General features: G+C 33.5%; 1 protein-coding gene across 3 annotated transcripts in view; it reads right to left on the bottom strand.

Moving 5' to 3' along the window:
* The window catches only part of LOC149794941 (slit homolog 2 protein-like), a 239,835-nt gene that overhangs the window by 19,767 nt on the left and 200,901 nt on the right, over nt 1–19,167 (bottom strand). For all 3 annotated transcript variants that reach the window (XM_089964604.1, XM_089964605.1, XM_089964603.1), the window contains 12 exons: nt 18,299–18,370; nt 17,914–17,985; nt 14,948–15,111; nt 12,614–12,673; nt 11,056–11,191; nt 8,773–8,841; nt 7,267–7,338; nt 6,800–6,871; nt 6,391–6,462; nt 4,495–4,658; nt 2,558–2,774; nt 469–608 (listed from right to left, as the gene is read on the bottom strand). In XM_089964604.1, coding sequence (XP_089820730.1) covers nt 469–608; nt 2,558–2,774; nt 4,495–4,658; nt 6,391–6,462; nt 6,800–6,871; nt 7,267–7,338; nt 8,773–8,841; nt 11,056–11,191; nt 12,614–12,673; nt 14,948–15,111; nt 17,914–17,985; nt 18,299–18,370 — 1,310 coding nt within the window. The remainder of the gene's footprint in view (nt 1–468; nt 609–2,557; nt 2,775–4,494; nt 4,659–6,390; nt 6,463–6,799; nt 6,872–7,266; nt 7,339–8,772; nt 8,842–11,055; nt 11,192–12,613; nt 12,674–14,947; nt 15,112–17,913; nt 17,986–18,298; nt 18,371–19,167) is intronic.

The raw sequence follows: 19,167 nt of genomic DNA on the forward strand, positions 1-19,167 counted from the left end.
AAGTATTTAGTGTGTGAAGTAACATAAATATAGATTATAAGACTACTTTGATAGAGTCTGTATATAGTGTTACAACTCTCTAAGCCTAATGTAACCTAATTCAAGTTGCATGGAAATTTAAAGCAATGTGATAGCGAACTCATTCTCTCTCTTTCTCTTTTTCTCTCTCTCTCTCTCTCTCTCTCTCTCCTAAAATGAGTTGAGCTATCGCTGAATCAACATTTAGTGCTTTTGATGAAATTTGCTTCTAAAAAAATCCAATTTATTCATGATGTTTGGTAATATGACAAACCTCAAAAATATTTACAAATCAATCAAGTTATATTAAACTCTTTACATGAATCTAATTATACATTTATTACAACCTGCCCAGAATTAAATTGCTGAAAACTTTTGGCCTTTAATATTTATAGAGGGTTAAGGATAAGAAAAATAGTAAGTAGCATAAATTATGTATTTAATTGTTACCTGTAAAACCAAGTGGACAATGGCAGGTGTAAGTCTGGACTCCATCCACACAAGTGGCATTATTCTCACACTGATGTTGCCCACAATCATCTATATTGATTTCACACCTGTCACCTTTGAAACCAGGTAAACAAGTACACCTAAGAAAAAATACAATCATTAGTTAACAAAAATACATAGTGTGAATTCCTATAATTGTAATGCTTTGCAAAAGATGTCATTTCCTTTCATATTTCAATTCAAAAATGAGGAGGCCCTACTGCCTTCAATAAATAATCATTGGTATGCCTTGAAATCTTTGGTTTGTAACAATCATGAGTCTACAAAATGGTTAACTTGCAAATATATATTAATAAATGCATTAATGTCTTATAATGCCATGTGTACCTGCTTATAAATCTGATCCAATTGAAAACTGCACAAACCAGATCTGCTGTATAAAATGTTCTGACTGATCTGGATCTATGCAGTTTGCTAAAAGTAATTGGTAAAACAAACAACACAGACCAAAATCTGCCTGTGTATTTTTGACAGCAGATCAGCATCTGTATTGCTTGCAGTTCGACACAACTTATAGGCAAGTTGAGAAAATAATTCTTTTGTTCTCCTATTCTAATGGAAGGTAGCAAAATACCAATTTTCTTATTGGTTATGGCATTAAATTTTGATTTTGCTATTCTAGACTGCATGAATTTTATAGATGGTAGTCTCATTTGTTGAGACAGTCGATTAATGGGGCATGTACAATCCTCTAATCCAGTCTGTTAGATACTCAGTGTTTCAGTGAACTATAAATTAGCAGTTTTCACTGTTGAGAATGCAACTTTGAAATAATATCCTTTATAGATACCGATTTATGAATCCTGGATTCATTTTGGTGGTTAGGATCCTAATTAAATGTCTTATAAATTCCATATCCATTGGTGCTAAACATGTTAATTAAATGCCTTATAAATCCCATATCCCTTTTGGTGCTTAGCATCTTAATTAAATGCCTTACAAATCCCATATCCATTTTGGTGCTTAGCATCCTAATTAAATGCCTTATAAATCCCATATCCATTTTGGTGCTTAGCATCCTAATTAAATGCCTTATAAATCCCATATCCATTTTGGTGTTTAGCATCCTAATTAAATGCCTTATAAATCCCATAACCATTGGTGCTAAACATCTTAATTAAATGCCTTATAAATCCCATATCCATTTTGGTGCTTAGCATCCTATTTAAATGCCTTACAAATTACATATCCAATTTTGTGTTTCGCATCCTAATTAAATGCCTTACAAATTCCATATTCATTTTGGTGCTTAGCATCCTAATTAAATGCCTTACAAACTCCATATCCATTTTGGTGCTTAGCATCCTATTTAAATGCCTTATAAATCCCATATCCATTGGTGCTAAACATCTTAATTAAATGCCTTATAAATCCCATATCCATTTTGGTGCTTAGCATCCTAATTAAATGCCTTAAAAATTCCATATTCGTTTTGCTGCTTAGCATCCTAATTAAATGCCTTATAAATCCCATATCCATTGGTGCTAAACATCTTAATTAAATGCCTTATAAATCACATATCCAATTTGGTGTTTAGCATCCTAATTAAATGCCTTATAAATCCCATATCCATTTTGGTGCTTAGCATCCTAATTAAATGCCTTACAAATCCCATATCCATTTTGGTGCTTAGCATCCTAATTAAATGCCTTATAAATCCCATATCCATTGGTGCTAAACATCTTAATTAAATGCCTTATAAATCCCATATCCAATTTGGTGTTTAGCATCCTAATTAAATGCCTTATAAATCCCATATCCATTTTGGTGCATTGCATCCTAATTAAATGCCTTACAAATCCCATATTCATTAATAGCATCCTAATTAAATGCTTTACAAATCCCATATCCATTTTGGTGCTTAGCATCCTAATTAAATGCCTTACAAATCCCATATCCATTTTGGTGCTTAGCATCCTAATTAAATTACTTATAAACCCCATATCCATTTTGGTGCTTAGCATCCTAATTAAATGCCTTGCATGAAAGGACGGTGTGTATAAATGCAGCATGGTATACTGCTACTTACTGGAAACGTCCATGGTCCATGACAGCACATTTCCCATCATTCATACAGGGATTTCCAAAGCAAGCATTGATTTCCTCCTCACAACGTTTACCATGGAAACCAGGAGTACACTCACAACGAAACTCTTTGAAATCCAATAAGTGACATTTGCCACTGTTCTCACAGGGGTTCTGGTAACAAATGTTACACTTGGACAGGATACTGGGATCCCCTTCTCCTATAATCAAAAATACATACATGGTTGCATGTACACACGTATTTTCACTGGTTCTCTGATAACATAAGTGATGCATAAACTGGATCTCAATTCCATAATTACCAGTTTTTGCAAGCCTTGGCAAGCAAAACCTGAAATAATTCAGAGTTTCAAAAATTTGATATTAAATCATTACCCTTTTGAGATAGATTCTGTTTAACACATACTTTTTATTCTGAGTGTAAAATGCCTATATATAAAAAAAATGATTTTGGCATTTTAATTAATTCTGGTTCAGATACTGCGCCTTTTAAGTTTTGCATGTGAAAATATTGCCACAGACACAAGCTGAAGAAATAATACACAATCTGATAACTGGTAACATTTAAAAGATCTTTTTTTAAAATTACAGTTAAAAAAGCAATTGTCCTTCTAATCAATAGAACATCTGACATGGACAAAATCAATTTTCAAGACTTGATTTCAAATAGAAATTCCTGTGTGATGTCACATAACTTCACTCAGTCAAATAGGTGAAATAGTTGACATGCCATAGATTATGAGAGACTTTATATTTCCACTGAAAGTGTGTCAATTCAACCATGGACATTGACCACAGATTCAGTATTGGATGCTGCAGAGAAACAGCACTCCAGTTGTTGGATATTTGTCTGAGGGATGATTATTGGAGGCAGAAATTGTACAACAACAGCAATTGTTGCTGAAAATGGAGGATAATGATGGTTCGGATTCTTTGATTTCCAATTTTGTAGTCATTCCTACAATTAATGTTTTTGTGACTGGATATTTACATTATTTGATATGATGGAAGAATGCTGTGCTTGGATAACTTTTTGTCAGATTGTCAGTTGTGAGACATTCTCTTCATAAGAGTGGTGAGTGTAATAACTTCTACAGTCTGACATTGAAACCATGCTTGTCCTAGGAGGGGGTGCAAGATTCATACTTGTGTTAGCAGCAGTGTAAAGAAGACTATTTATATTACAATCAGTTGCTGTAAGTTTCTCTGCACAGGCTCTGCATGTTTATGCAGCTAACCAATAATGATAAGACAGCACAAGGATTTCATGGCTTATTTGACCAAATCAAATTCACAGAAAATGATATGTTAATGTGCCGACATGTTGAAAACTAATAAACTGCTAACATTGTATAGGTAATGTACCAACTGTGTGAGAAAAAAAACAGAATTTTATCGTATTTTTCACCTGAACTCAAATATATAGACAAGTTTATAACAATTAACAGGAATTCAAAAAATTGATGTTACACTTCAACAAAATTTGTAAGTAACCGACATTGAAGTTCAAGCAGGTATTCTCCATTTACTTTACATTTTTGATACATTACTTTGGATCTCCTTCTCCTGAAATAAATAAATCAATGTTGTACCTTCTAAAAGGTTTCACAAGTACCAGGTGAAATTCTTTTTTCTAGACATAAACATTCAGACTACAGTTTCATTCATGCTATCACTTCAATTGACCAAGGTAAATTTGCAACACAAATCCAACTGACACAACTGGCAACACTCATTTTTATATTATGAACTTTATTTCCTATAATGGTAAGTCTACTGGACAATATTTAGTGTGAGACAGTATCTAGTGTGAGACAATACTCACTGCGAGGCAATACTCAGTGTTAGACAATACTCAATGAAACAATACTCATTGTGAGACAATACTCGTGTGAGGCAATAGTCAGTGTGAGACAATACCTGTGCACTGGAAGTTGTATGAGGAAGTGGTGAGAATCAGTTTATTGGCCATGGCTGGTGGACCATGACAGGCTGCAATCCCAGACTCGACAAAGTCCTTCTTTATCCAGTCAGACAGCCACTTCAGCTCGCAGTCACAGTACAGAGGGTTCCCACCCAGTGCTCTGAAATACACAAATGTTACATAATACTGAAAAATTCATTGATTTAAAAAATATTTTTTAAAGTTTTGACCTACCAAATTATTTTAATGACTGTTCTTTTGCTACTAATTGTGTAAAGACAATATTTTGAAATAGAAACAAGATTAAAAATGTATGGATTGCTTACTCTTATGCACTGACTGTAACATAAAGGTAAAATATCCAAACCAAAAATCACTAATAACAATTTTTGAAATTTTTGGGAACAGAAGACAGGAAAATCTTCAGTTTAAATCAAATTTAATAAGATCAATAGTTTCCATATAAGGGAAATACTACACTGTTTTGCCTAAAGAAAACACTTGTACAACAATCCCTCATTGTAAAAAGCTGTCCACAGAAGCCATAAAGTATATTGCCTTATAGTAAGACTGCCTTATAATGAAGTACATGATACAGAAGTCCTGTATTATGAAGCTATCCATGGAAGCCATAAAACAGAATGCCTTATAATGAAGTACATGATGCATTATTCTCTCATTATATTGATGTCCATGACAACCATAAAGTATATTGCCTTATAGTAAGAATGCCTTATAATGAAGTACATGATACAGTATTCCCTCATTATAATGATGTCCATGACAACCATAGAGTATATTGCCTTATAGTGAGATTGCCTTATAATGAAGTCATGATAAAGTATTCCCTCATCATAATGATGTCCATGACAACCATAAAGTATATTGCCTTATAGTGAGATTGCCTTATAATGAAGTACATGATACAGTATTCTCTCATTATAATGATGTCCATGACAACCATAAAGTATATTGCCTTATAGTGAGAATGCCTTATAATGAAGTATATGATACAGTATTCCCTCATTATAATGATTTCCATGACAACCATAAAGTATATTGCCTTATAGTGAGATTGCCTTTTAATGAAGTACATGATACAGTATTCACTCATTATAATGATGTTCATGGAAGCCATAATGTATATTGCCTTATAGTGAGAATGCCTTTTAATGAAGTACATGATACAGTATTCTCTCATTATACTGATGTCCATGGAAGCCATAATGTATAATGGAAGCCATAATGTATAATGTCATATAGTGACATTGCCTTATAATGAAGTATTTTATACAGTAGTCCTTTTCAAACTGTCCATGGAAGCAGTAAAGTATACTGCTTTATAGTGTTAGAACTTATAATGAAGTATGCTTTACAGTACTCCTTCATTATAATGATATCCATCGGAGCTGTAGAGTATACTGTCTTAAAATGGAGTACATTATGCAGTACTCCTTCATTATTTTGATGTCCATGGAAATTATAAAGTATATGGCCTTATAATAATAATAATAATAATAATTTTTTGAGACCAACTTATAAAAAATGGAGTATATTATGCAGTCCTCCCTCATTGTGATGATTTCCATGAAAGCCATAAAGTATGCTGCCTTATAGTGAGAATGCCTTATAATGAAGTAATTTATGCATATAATTTTACTATGACTGAACAAACAGGAATTCATATATCTGCCTTGTAACTGGAACTCCATTGTAATGAATATTTTAATAGGCAGTAAGTACTGTACAAAAGAAATTACTTGGAATAACTTTCCATACAATAAGTCAATCTAATTTGTCAACCTGTACTTGTTCAAAGAGAAACTAAGTTTGAAAAACATTTGGTCAACAACACATCACAATGGCAGAAATGTAATACAATATCAACTTACATGTGAGTCAATGCAACCAAATCCTTGAAGGCACCATAGGGGATAGAGGACATGTCATTCCCATGGAGGGACCTGTAAATAAATATGTTACATACATAAAAAAGCAGATAGGAATGAATGTATTTACTGGGTTTTAATGGCAGATAGAGACAATCCAAACAATATAGTGCCAATTAAATAGTTCAGTTCCAAAAATGGAAAAGTAGAAATTGCAAAACATTTCAAGCTATTTCATGGCTAAAGAATCCTTCATGGATTTGTTTCGTATAATAAAATTACAGAATGCAAAAGACTCCTTTTGGATGTGAAAAAGGTCCAGCTGATCCAACATGACATTTGCAGTTATATCTGCTAATCAATTATAGGTGAGGAAGAAATAAAACAGATATCTTCTAGATAGAACACTTACAAAATCCTCAGATTGCGAAGGCCAGCAAAGCTTGTGTCAGCAACACACTGAAGAGAATTATAACTCAGTATCCTGAAAAAAAGATTACACAGTTAATAATAAATGGGCATCAATAGAAAACACCAAACAACACTCACTTGTCAAGAAAAGCCTTGAAGACTAATGATAATATTTTTTAAACTGATACAAATCAGTATTTTAAAAAATTGTTCCAGATATTTTCTCTTTATTTTTGCAAATACATGTAATTTGTTTTATTGTAAAATAAATCAAACATTAGTACCAAAATAAGGTAAAACTCTTATAAGAGGAAAATATATTTAATGACCCAACAACTTATTATTTCAAACAGGACGGAGTATCAATTATCTGTTTTATGATATGTGACATAACAAATTCTAAAATTTAATTAATATTTATAAAAAAAATAGCACAAAAGGATGTCTATAAAGCAAAAACAAACTTACAGGGTAGATAACTCTGTCAGATTTGCAAATATATAAGGTTGCAAGCTGACCAGTTTGTTATTACTCAAATCTCTGAAATAAAGAAAAACACATTTTCATAAATTTGAATAAGAAATATTTTTCACACAATATATATTTCCATTCTACATAGCAATAGTTGGAAAATGTATTGGAAGACACTGATATTAAGGCAATAGTAAATAATCCTAAAGGGAAAACACCCATACTTTAAAAAAAAAACAGCAATAAGACAATTATCTGATAAATCATCTTAATTTTGTACCATAATTTAAAAGCATAACTATATTACCATTACCATATCTAGGATATACTTGATGTCAAAGCCCACTTTTTAAAGTTTTGACCTTATATGTAACAAGTACCTATTATTCATTATTTACATTTTTATCTATAAAATGACTATGAAATCGCCTTTAGTCCTAGGAATATTTTAATTTTGTTGCTCACATTTGTTTCTACAATATAATAAAGTACCGTTCCAGGCACCAATGTCAGCAAATACAATTTCTCTTTTATTTATGTCAAGGTTCTTTCAACAAAGTGAAGTGACCCAGTTATTTCTGGTTGAGAAAAATATATTCTAGAATTTATGAATAATTTTGCACATGTAGAAAAGACAAAAACAAGAAAAATTCAAAATATGAGAAGTGTACCAGAAGAAAATTAAAAGTCTAACTCTTATGGTCAAAAACTGAACCCAGGTTCATCTGTCTCTGTCAAGAACTCATACCATTAGACGAAAAGGTCAGCTAGGCTTAGTGGTCAAAACATTTTCTTCTCTACCACTACTGCCATGAGTCAGACTGGGCCCCAAATGTAATGGGAGGGGGATACAAAATCTAACTGTTGTGATTTGGAATCAAGCCCACTTGGTCACTCTCATATTTAGGTGCATAAACCAGTAGATTAAATGGTCTGTACAAGAAATGCCAGTTAGCAAGTGACCACATATTCCAAGGCCATGAAAGAAGCAAGTAGGACACTGGCACAAAAAAGGCAACAGATTCAAAAAGACAATAATGTGCCTATTTGTTTGTGGGAGCTTTGCTATTTCAATATTTTATCCTTTACTACTGGGTAGTAAATAGTTCATTTCAAATATCATCATTAACTGCTGCACTTATATGCTTGTTAAATATGACATTGCATGTGTATAACTTAGCTAAATTTTACAAGAGATTCATACAGTCCTCACTCACTATAGGCACCTATGTATAAAGCAGTCCATTTATAAGACAGGTATGTCATTAACCGCATTTCATTATTTAACTGTAATATTATATATAAAATACCTCAGAATGAGGTTACCTCATTTAAAAGGTGGTCCATTTTTATGTGCTCTACTGTCACACACTTATATGAAATTGTCAAATTTTAATTAAATTTTTGGAATGATACTAATATACAGTTCATGATCATATATATATATGGATGATGGATATGGAAGACCAAGACACAAGTAATTAGTCATAATGCTTTACTTACAATCGCTTAAGCTGAGTCAAGTGGACTATTTCTGTGGACAAATTGGCAATCTGGTTAGCATCAAGATAACTGAAATAGGCAAACGATATAGGTATATGCTGCAAACATATTGGAAAAAGCAGGAAAGCAAGAAATAAAACTGGCACCTAGAAATTCCTCCCTGTGGAAATTATTTCTGGTCTGGGCCATTTTGTAAAACTATTATTTCCAAACAAATTTTCAAAATTTAAGTCTGTAATGAGAAGAAGAATGAGGTGTGATGTAGTCGATAAGTATACATATAAAGTCCAGAATAAACATGCTTATGAATATACCATATATATTCACTTATGAGTACAACCGCAAACTGCACAGACCCAGATTTGCCAGTACATAATGCACCAGCAGATCTGAGTCTGTGCAGTTTGTTAGGAGTAGTCGATAGAACAAACAAGATAGAACCTGATCTCCAGGTGCATTATACTATGGCAGATCAGAATCTTTGTTGTTTGCAGTTTGACTCAATTTATAAGCAAGTATATACGGTAAGAAAATTTGTATAAAAAAGCAAGTGCTGATGAAACCTCTAAATTTCCATCATTTAAGGAATGCATAATAAAAAAGTTGTAAATGGTATTTTTATGCAGATGAGAGACCTCTTCAAATGTGATAGCCAATGGTAATTCTTTATTTGTTTAAAACACATATTATTGCTGTAATTATAAAGAAAATCTAGTTTCTGAAATAATGTAAAACTTAAACAATTCCAGTGTTATCTGATAAAATAATCAATGTGTAAAATGATCTTTAAAAATGGAATGTTAAGCAAGAAGTAAATAATAACTAAACTATAAAACTCATTTTTTATTTCAATTTACAAATGAATTATAATGGTTTTAAAAAGGTACTAAAATTATTTAACATAAACTTTACAATGCATCAAAAGGCAGAAAGCAGCAGCAGCAGGAGAAAATAATATAAAAATAAATTCAATAGAGGAATAATTGTTTTTGTTTTTAAGTCAAAGCAAAATTTTACTTTGCAGAAGTAGTGAATCTCTCATCGATTCAAAACAGTGGGCTAGATTCTGGGGTGGTTGGATACATGGAGGCACGTGTGATCTGACACAACCATAGAGACGACATAAAGATGGCAAAGTTTGCAGTTATAGAGTCCTGAAAAAATTGGTCATTGTGAAAGTCATCATCAAGATGAAGTATTATATTTTGTGATTCAGTCCCAGAATTCTACAGATCCTCTGCGTGTTTTGCTGTCACTAGTCATGCCCTGTTTCTTAATGCCCATTTTGTTGGTACCTTCACCAATCATGTCCTTTTTCTTAATGCTAATTTTGTTGGTACCTTCACCAGTCATGCCCTGTTTCTTAATGCCCATTTTCTTGGTACCTTCACCAGTCATGCCCTGTTTCTTAATGCCCATTTTGTTGGTGCCTTCACCAGTCATGCCCTTTTTCTTAATGCTAATTTTGTTGGTACCTTCACCAGTCATGCCCGGTTTCTTAATGCCCATTTTCTTGGTACCTTCACCAGTCATGCCCTGTTTCTTAATGCCCATTTTGTTGGTGCCTTCACGAGTCATGCCCTTTTTCTTAATGCTAATTTTGTTGGTACCTTCACCAGTCATGCCCTGTTTCTTAATGCCCATTTTCTTGGTACCTTCACCAGTCATGCTCTGTTTCTTAATGTTGTTGGTGGTGTCCCATGTCATGTTCTCTTTCTTCATATTATGTACACTTTGTTGGTGTTTTCCCTTGTCATGCCCTGTTTCTTAATGTCCTGGCCATTTTATTGGTACCTACACCAGTCATGTTCTGTTTTCTAATCCCACAGACATTTTGTCAGTGCCTTCACCACCAGTCATGCTCTGTTTATGTCCTTTTCATTATCTTGGTAGTGTCACTATTCATGCCCTGTTTCTTAATGCCTTGGACATTTTGTTGGTGCCTTCCCCAGTAATGGTCCATTTATTAATGTCACATGTTGTGTAAGATAAAACATGTGGTGCCACCAAAATCAATCAACAAAAGCAGCATAATATTTGGTAATGATTGACTCATCATTTATACTCTACAAAGTAAAACTTTGATTATCACAAGAAACTTATTCCTGTAAAGACACAAAAGCTAGACAACATTAATGCTGAACGAATTCACATGGAACAATTTAATAGACTGGGAATCCTAATTTCAGAGGAAGGTTATGTTTGGTTTAAAAGCAAAACATTGCAGGAATTAAGCTCAACAATTTTATTCACACTAAAGCATTTAGAGCAATATCTACTTACAGTTCAGTTGTATCACTAGGGATGTTTTGAGGTATACTTGTAAGGTCTTGTCGACTGCATCTGACCACTGTCCCTGTACATGTACACATTGGAGGGCAGTAAGCTCGTGGGTCACAGTTGCTTTCAATTACGGGATCTACAAACAAGTACATAGAGAGTTTCAATCTGCAATCATGCATCTATCTGTCCCTGGAAATGAACTCAATTTGAGAGCAGATAAAGAAGGCAAACATAACATTTTAATGAATTGTAAACATTATAGATGTACTGGGCATTGTAAATATACTAGATGTACTGGGTATTGTGTGTAGACTGACTTCCTGTGGCACCCACAAGTTCACAATATTACACCAGCCAACATGTCCCTGTCTATGAAGAAACTAAATATTTTCCCATCAATTGGAAGGAGGAAAAAAAATCAAAATTTTCTTCTTGAATACTATATCAAGAATGTACAAGCAGATATTTTTGCTTTCAAGTCATTCAGTCATTCCCTCCATTTTACACATAAATAAATATTATTTTTGCTTTATTACCTTCTAAATCAATCTACTCTGGCTTCTGGTGTAACAAGTCATAAGTTCTAAGATAGAAATAATAATTACAATATGGCTTCAAGTTTTTCACAAGTCATAATATACAAGCGAGAAATATAATCTAGTGTGTATTTCATCTTAAATCATGTTAATGTTAAAATTACTTAAACTCTGTAATCAGGTATGAGTCCTAACTCTAAACTCCATGATCAGGTATGAATCCTAACTCTAAACTCCATGATCAGGTATGAATCCTAACTCTAAACTCCATGATCAGATATGAATCCTAACTCTAAACTCCATGATCAGGTATGAATCCTAACTCTAAACTCCATGATCAGGTATGAATCCTAACTCTAAACTCCATGATCAGGTATGAATCCTAACTCTAAACTCCATGATCAGGTATGAATCCTAACTCCTAACTCCATGATAAGGTATGAATCCTAAAGAGTGTGTATAAGTACTCTAAACTCTATAATCAAGTATGAATCCTAAAGAATATGTATGCATATGCTAACACTCTAAACTCTATAATCCAGTATGAATCCTAAATGAGTATGCATGGTTACTCTAAACTCTATAATGGGGTAAGAATCCTAGAGTATGCATGATTACTCAAACTCTATAATGGGGTAAGAATCCTAGAGTATGCATGATTACTCTAAACTCTATAATGGGGTAAGAATCCTAGAGTATGCATGATTACTCTAAACTCTAAATGGGGTAAGAATCCTAGAGTATGCATGATTACTCTAAGCTCTATAATGGGGTAAGAATCCTAGATTATGCATGATTACTCCAAACTCTATAATGGGGTAAGGATTCTAGAGTATGCATGATTACTCTAAACTCCATAATCAGGTATGAATAGTAAAAGAGTATATATGGATACTACTATAAACTCTATAATCAGAAACGAATCCCAAAAAGTCAGGTATGAATCCTAAAAGAGTATGCATGATTCATCTAAACTGTCTACAGATTTGGATTTCTAAGAATGTGTCTGTTGAGAGATATACCTGTCAATGTATCTGTGCAACAAGCAGGAATTCCAATGTTGCAACCAATTTCATTATTTTCTGAAAAGAGAGAAAAGTATTAAATAAAAAGAATAATAACTTGAAAAATGTGAATTAATTTATCTTGATTGTTAGCTATAATTTAGAACCTAATTCCTCAGTTTTAATTATATATGCAAACACTGTAATGTGCAAGAAGTGTGTAAGAAGTATAAAAATGTAAAAAGTATGAACGATGTAAATTGCATGAAATCAGAGTTGCCAGAGGTGTAGTGCTAAATAAAGAAGAGAAAGAATGCAATAAAAAGTCAGGAAACACATGTTACTCAGAATGGGGGGGATAGGGGGCATGGTGAGTGCAAAAAAGGTAATGTCATTCGCACAGACTACACCCATGAGAATTGCAGAATAAAAGTATCAGTAACCACATGAAATGGTAAGTGTGTGTATATTGGTAATGGCATGAAATGGTAAGTGTATGGGCTTATTGGTAATGGCATGAAATGGTAAGTGTGTGGGCCTATTGGTAACGGCATGAAATGGTAAGTGTGTGGTCCTATTGGTAATGGCATGAAATGGTAAGTGGGTGGTCCTATTGGTAACCAAATGAAATGTTAAGTGTGTGGGCCTATTGGTAAAGGCATGAAATGGTAAGTGTGTGGTCCCATCAGTAAACACATGAAACGGTTATGTGTGTGGGCCTATTGGAAATGGCATGAAATAGTAAGTGTATGGTCCTATCAGTAAACACATGAAATGATAAGTGTGTGGGCCTGTTGGTAATGACATGAAATGGTAAGTGTGTGGTCCTATCATTAGCCAAATGAAATGGTAAGTGTGTGGTCCTATCAGTAACCAAATGAAATGGTAAGTGTGTGGTCCTATCAGTAACCAAATGAAATGGTAATTGTGTTGGCCTATCAGTAACCAAATGAACTGGTAAGTGTGTGGGCCTATCAGTAACCAAATGAAATGATAAGTGTGTGGCCTATTGGTAACCAAATGAAATGGTATGTGTGTGGGCCTATTGGTAATGACATGAAATGGTAAGTGTGTGGTCCTATCAGTAACCAAATGAAATGGTAAGTGTGTGGTCTTATCAGTAACCAAATGAAATGGTAATTGTGTTGGCCTATCAGTAACCAAATGAACTGGTAAGTGTGTGGGCCTATCAGTAACCAAATGAAATGGTAAGTGTGTGGCCTATTGGTAACCAAATGAAATGGTAAGTGTGTGGGCCTATTGGTAATGACATGAAATGGTAAGTGTGTGGTCCTATCAGTAACCAAATGAAATGGTAAGTGTGTGGCCTATAGGTAACCAAATGAAATGGTATGTGTGTGGTCCATTCAGTAACCAAATGAAATGGTAAGTGTGTGGCCTATTGGTAACCAAATGAAATGGTATGTGTGTGGGCCTATTGGTAATGACATGAAATGATAAGTGTGTGGTTATATCAGTAACCAAATGAAATGGTAAGTGTGTCGGCCTATTGGTAACAAAATGAAATGGTAAGTGTTTGGACCAATATTGGACCTATCACTAACAACATGAAATGTAAAGTGTATATGTTCATTAAGTAAACACATGAAATAGCAAGTGTGTGGGCCTCATGGTAACCACATAAAATATTAAACATGTGGGCCTATCAATAACTACATGAAATGGTAAGTGTGTGTGTCTAACAGTGTGTGGGCCGCAACATTCTGTTTTGAATGTACTCTGACCTTGTGATTTATCTACAGGAATAAATCTCCAAATGTGTTACTTTGTTACAAACTATATTCAACAAAATATGAGCTTAGAGTTTTCCAGGTTCAACATTTTTCTTTTCTATGTCAGCATATAAAAGAAGAGAAGTATTATTATGATATCTTCTGAATCAAATCCTGATTTTGTATCATCATTATAAAATGGTAATAAGACCTCATTTTAAACTTTGTAGGAATAAAATTAAAATTGCTTCAGAATATTCAATTGCTGTTTTCTTCTTGATCTACAAGATGTTTGAAACATTTTAACTTTTCTATCCTGATCTCCCAAGATGCCAAAGACACTTCTGATCTGCCCAAGGAAGACAACTGCTGTTTGTGCTGGCAATTTCACAAATGGTCGGAACACAAACTGAAATGCTAAATTAACCTGATTAACAATAAGACTGGATAAATGGATAGGAGTTTAAACAGCTACAGTTGAGTCTCATTTTGATTCATAGGCATAGACTGGCTGTACGTCTGTTTTATTCATAGACTGGCTGTATGTCTGTTTTATTCACAGACTGGCTGTACGTCTGTTTTATTCATAGACTGGCTGTATGTCTGTTTTGCAGCTTACCGGCACAGACAAAGTCCTGAGGTTTGACATCCATCAGAGGTTTGTCTCGAAGAGTGATGGGGGAGTAACAGGTTGGACTTCCTACAAGAACATTTTTGTTCTGAAGCCATTTGGAGAACCATCCAAGATGACAGTTACAGGAGAAGGGGTTGGACATTAAATTTCTGAAATAAAAAAAGGTTTATATATTATACAATATAAATTTTTGTTACTGAGGATTCAAAAGGCTTTCTCTGTCAACTAAACTTTATTAAGACAAAGATGTTCTTTAATGAAAATGACAAATACATGACATATAATAAAAAAATATTTCAAGAAAGCAAAATTTTATTTGCACATTTCAAATACATTTATAAGAGATCTTTTTCCCCCATGACAAGTTAAAACTCTGTCCATTCAGTAGCAGTTTAATGGGCTTCTCATTTCAAGTATGAAAACATTATCAAACATCAGACTAGTCACTGCATTTTAATACTGTGAATTAGATCTGAGATTTGTGTTTGTAAAGTGTGCATGCCCCACTGATGTAAAAAGTATAAAACTACAGAACTTTTTTAGAAATTATAAAAATGTAATGTAGATCTATATAGGTCATCTATGCATGAATACATACCAAATTTCACTTGTCATCTTGAAATGGTATTTGCTAAATCAGGATATCAATGTGTGAACAATTTTAAAAACTGATAATGAAATGCCTGAAAATATATTCAGGTTATATGAATATTACAGGTAATATGCCTATCAAATATAATGTTTCTACCTAATTTGTTTACTTCATTTTCCTAGCAAGGTTTTGTATAAGAAAGTGTAAAAAGAAAGTTTCAAAATATGTACAAAAGAAACAAATCTTTAAAAGTCACTGTAATTGTCTCTGATTATCTACTGATGACCATGATAAAACTCACTGTAATGGTCTCTGATGACCATGATAAACTTAATACTCACTGTAATGGTCTCTGATTATCTATTGATGACCATGATAAACTTAAAACTCACTGTAATGGTCTCTGAATATCTATTAATGACCATGATAAACTTAAAACTCACTGTAATGGTCTCTTATTGTCTACTGATGACCATGATGAATTGTGTACACTTTCATGGCTCTAAGATTAATAGTATCTGTGTCACCGTGATGAATTGTGTACACTTTCATGGCTCTAAGATGAATAGTATCTGTGTCACCGTGATGAATTGAGTACACTTTCATGGCTATAAGATTAATAGTATCTGTGTCACCATGATGAATTGTGTACACTTTCATGGCTTTAAGATGAATAGTATCTGTGTCGCCGTGATGAATTGTGTACACTTTCATGGCTCTAAGATGAATAGCATCTGTGTCACCGTGATGAATTGTGTACACTTTCATGGCTCTAAGATGAATAGTATCTGTGTCACCGTGATGAATTGTGTACACTTTCATGGCTATAAGATGAATAGCATCTGTGTCGCCGTGATGAATTGTGTACACTTTCATGGCTCTAAGATGAATAGTATCTGTGTCGCCGTGATGAATTGTGTACACTTTCATGGCTCTAAGATGAATAGTATCTGTCACCGTGATGAATTGTGTACACTTTCATGGCTCTAGGATGAATAGTATCTGTGTCACCGTGATGAATTGTGTACACTTTCATGGCTCTAAGATTAATAGTATCTGTGTCGCCGTGATGAATTGTGTACACTTTCATGGCTCTAAGATGAATAGTATCTGTGTCTCCGTGATGAATTGTGTACAATTTCATGGCTCTAAGATGAATAGTATCTGTGTCACCGTGATGAATTGTGTACAATTTCATGGCTCTAAGATGAATAGTATCTGTGTCACCATGATGAATTGTATACACTTTCACGACTCTAAGATTAATAGTATCTGTGTCTCCATGATGAATTGTGTACACTTTCATGGCTTTAAGATGAATAATATCTGTGTCTCCATGATGAATTGTGTACACTTTCATGGCTCTAAGATTAATAGTATCTGTGTCACCATGATGAATTGTGTACACTTTCATGGCTCTAAGATTAATAGTATCTGTGTCTCCATGATGAATTGTGTACACTTTCATGGCTATAAGATTAATAGTGTCTGTGTCACCATAATGAATTGTGTACACTTTCATGGCTTTAAGATGAATAGTATCTGTGTCACCATGATGAATTGTGTACACTTTCATGGCTCTAAGATTAATAGTATCTGTGTCACCGTGATGAATTGTGTACACTTTCATGGCTCTAAGATTAATAGTATCTGTGTCACCATGATGAATTGTGTACACTTTCATGGCTCTAAGATTAATAGTATCTGTGTCACCATGATGAATTGTGTACACTTTCATGGCTCTAAGATTAATAGTATCTGTGTCACCGTGATGAATTGTGTACACTTTCATGGCTCTAAGATTAATAGTATCTGTGTCACCATGATGAATTGTGTACACTTTCATGGCTTTAAGATGAATAGTATCTGTGTCTCCATGATGAATTGTGTACACTTTCATGGCTATAAGATTAATAGTATCTGTGTCTCCATGATGAATTGTGTACACTTTCATGGCTCTGAGATTAATAGTATCTGTGTCACCGTGATGAATTGTGTACACTTTCATGGCTCTAAGATTAATAGTATCTGTGTCACCGTGATGAATTGTGTACACTTTCATGGCTACAAGATTAATAGTATCTGTGTCACCGTGTTGAATTGTGTACACTTTCATGGCTATAAGATTAATAGTATCTGTGTCTCCGTGCTAAAACTGAGTTTGGATTAATGATATATGAAAATATTTATGGCTGTACAGCACCAAAACAATATGCTCTCTTCTGACAGTGGGGTAATACAAACAAATTTGTTCAACAGTACTGATCACATTTGCTGCTTTGACGGTTTTCTTGCAGCTTATTAGCTTGAAGAAATCTGAAATAAACTATCAGCATTTTCACTCTAAGCATAAACTTACATTGTTGATATGAATTTGTTTCTGTCAAAAGCACCCTCCTGTATGCAGCTGATCTGGTTATCAAACAGCTCTCTGAAGAAATAATAAAAATTGATCAATGCCATGTATAATTTGCATAAAGCATATAACAACACTGAAGAATATCACAAGCATTTTATCACATTAAACAGTACAACAAAATATAATACACATAATAATAGGCATCATTAGAAATTATCAATCTAAAGAGAAGGTACTTTTATTCTGAAAATAATTAAACAGAAAAGTTCACAACATATGACAAAAGACTGCAGACATGAGACAGGTATGTATCATGGGAACACACTCTTGTTATTGTAGAATTTGATTCAACTAAGGTTGCCTCCCTTTAACATGAACAACTTACAATTTTCTAAGATTTGGCATCTCGATGAATGTTGTGTTGCTGATGCAGGTAATTCTATTTCCATTTAATGACCTGAAATAGAAATGTGCAAAGAGAAACTGTCATTATGATCACTGGCTTTGTAATGATTGTGACTCAAAAATAGGACACAAGAAAAATAACTGAAGAAAGCAATAACTAACTTGACACTTATTTTGATGATTTTGCAGAACTCTGCTAACATATTGTAACCACCATTTAGCTAGCTATCATACTAAAGTGTTTTATTGACTTACTTATCACATCTCAATGAGTGAAAAAATATCTCAAAGAATTTTATTCTATTTTAAAGTCTCACACCCCAAGTTCAATTCCTCACAGAATAATTAATTTCTTAGGACAAGGTATTTTCTTGGTGATATTGTTTTATATTTCTGATAAACTGGTTGACTTGTGATACAAAGATGCAGTAAGAGTAAAAAAGACCATACATTATCAATGTTTTCATTTCAGTCATGACTATGTGTCACTTCCACACAAAAAGTATGGAATTTAGATGAATTTCAAAGACTATTTTGTCAGGTCTCAAAATCTGGTACTCTGTAAGTGTCACAGATATGTACCAATGACACAGTCTGGTAGTCTGAAAGTTTCATCAGTATGTATTAATGTCACAATTAATGTCACAGTCTGGTACTTCAAGAGTATCATTGTATTTACTGATATAACAGTGTGGAACTTTTAATGACTTTTCTGAGTAAAGTTTGGAAAATAACATCATAAAATATGTACTGGAATACATTGTTGTATACATTAGGGAAGATGTAAATGTAAAAAGGCGACTTGACTTGGAGTCACATGAAATTGAGAGTATCTGGGTGGAAATTTTT

Source organism: Sinohyriopsis cumingii, chromosome 7, assembly GCF_028554795.1.
Source record: "Sinohyriopsis cumingii isolate HCF-2022 chromosome 7, ASM2855479v2, whole genome shotgun sequence".
Lineage (NCBI taxonomy): Eukaryota > Metazoa > Mollusca > Bivalvia > Unionida > Unionidae > Sinohyriopsis > Sinohyriopsis cumingii.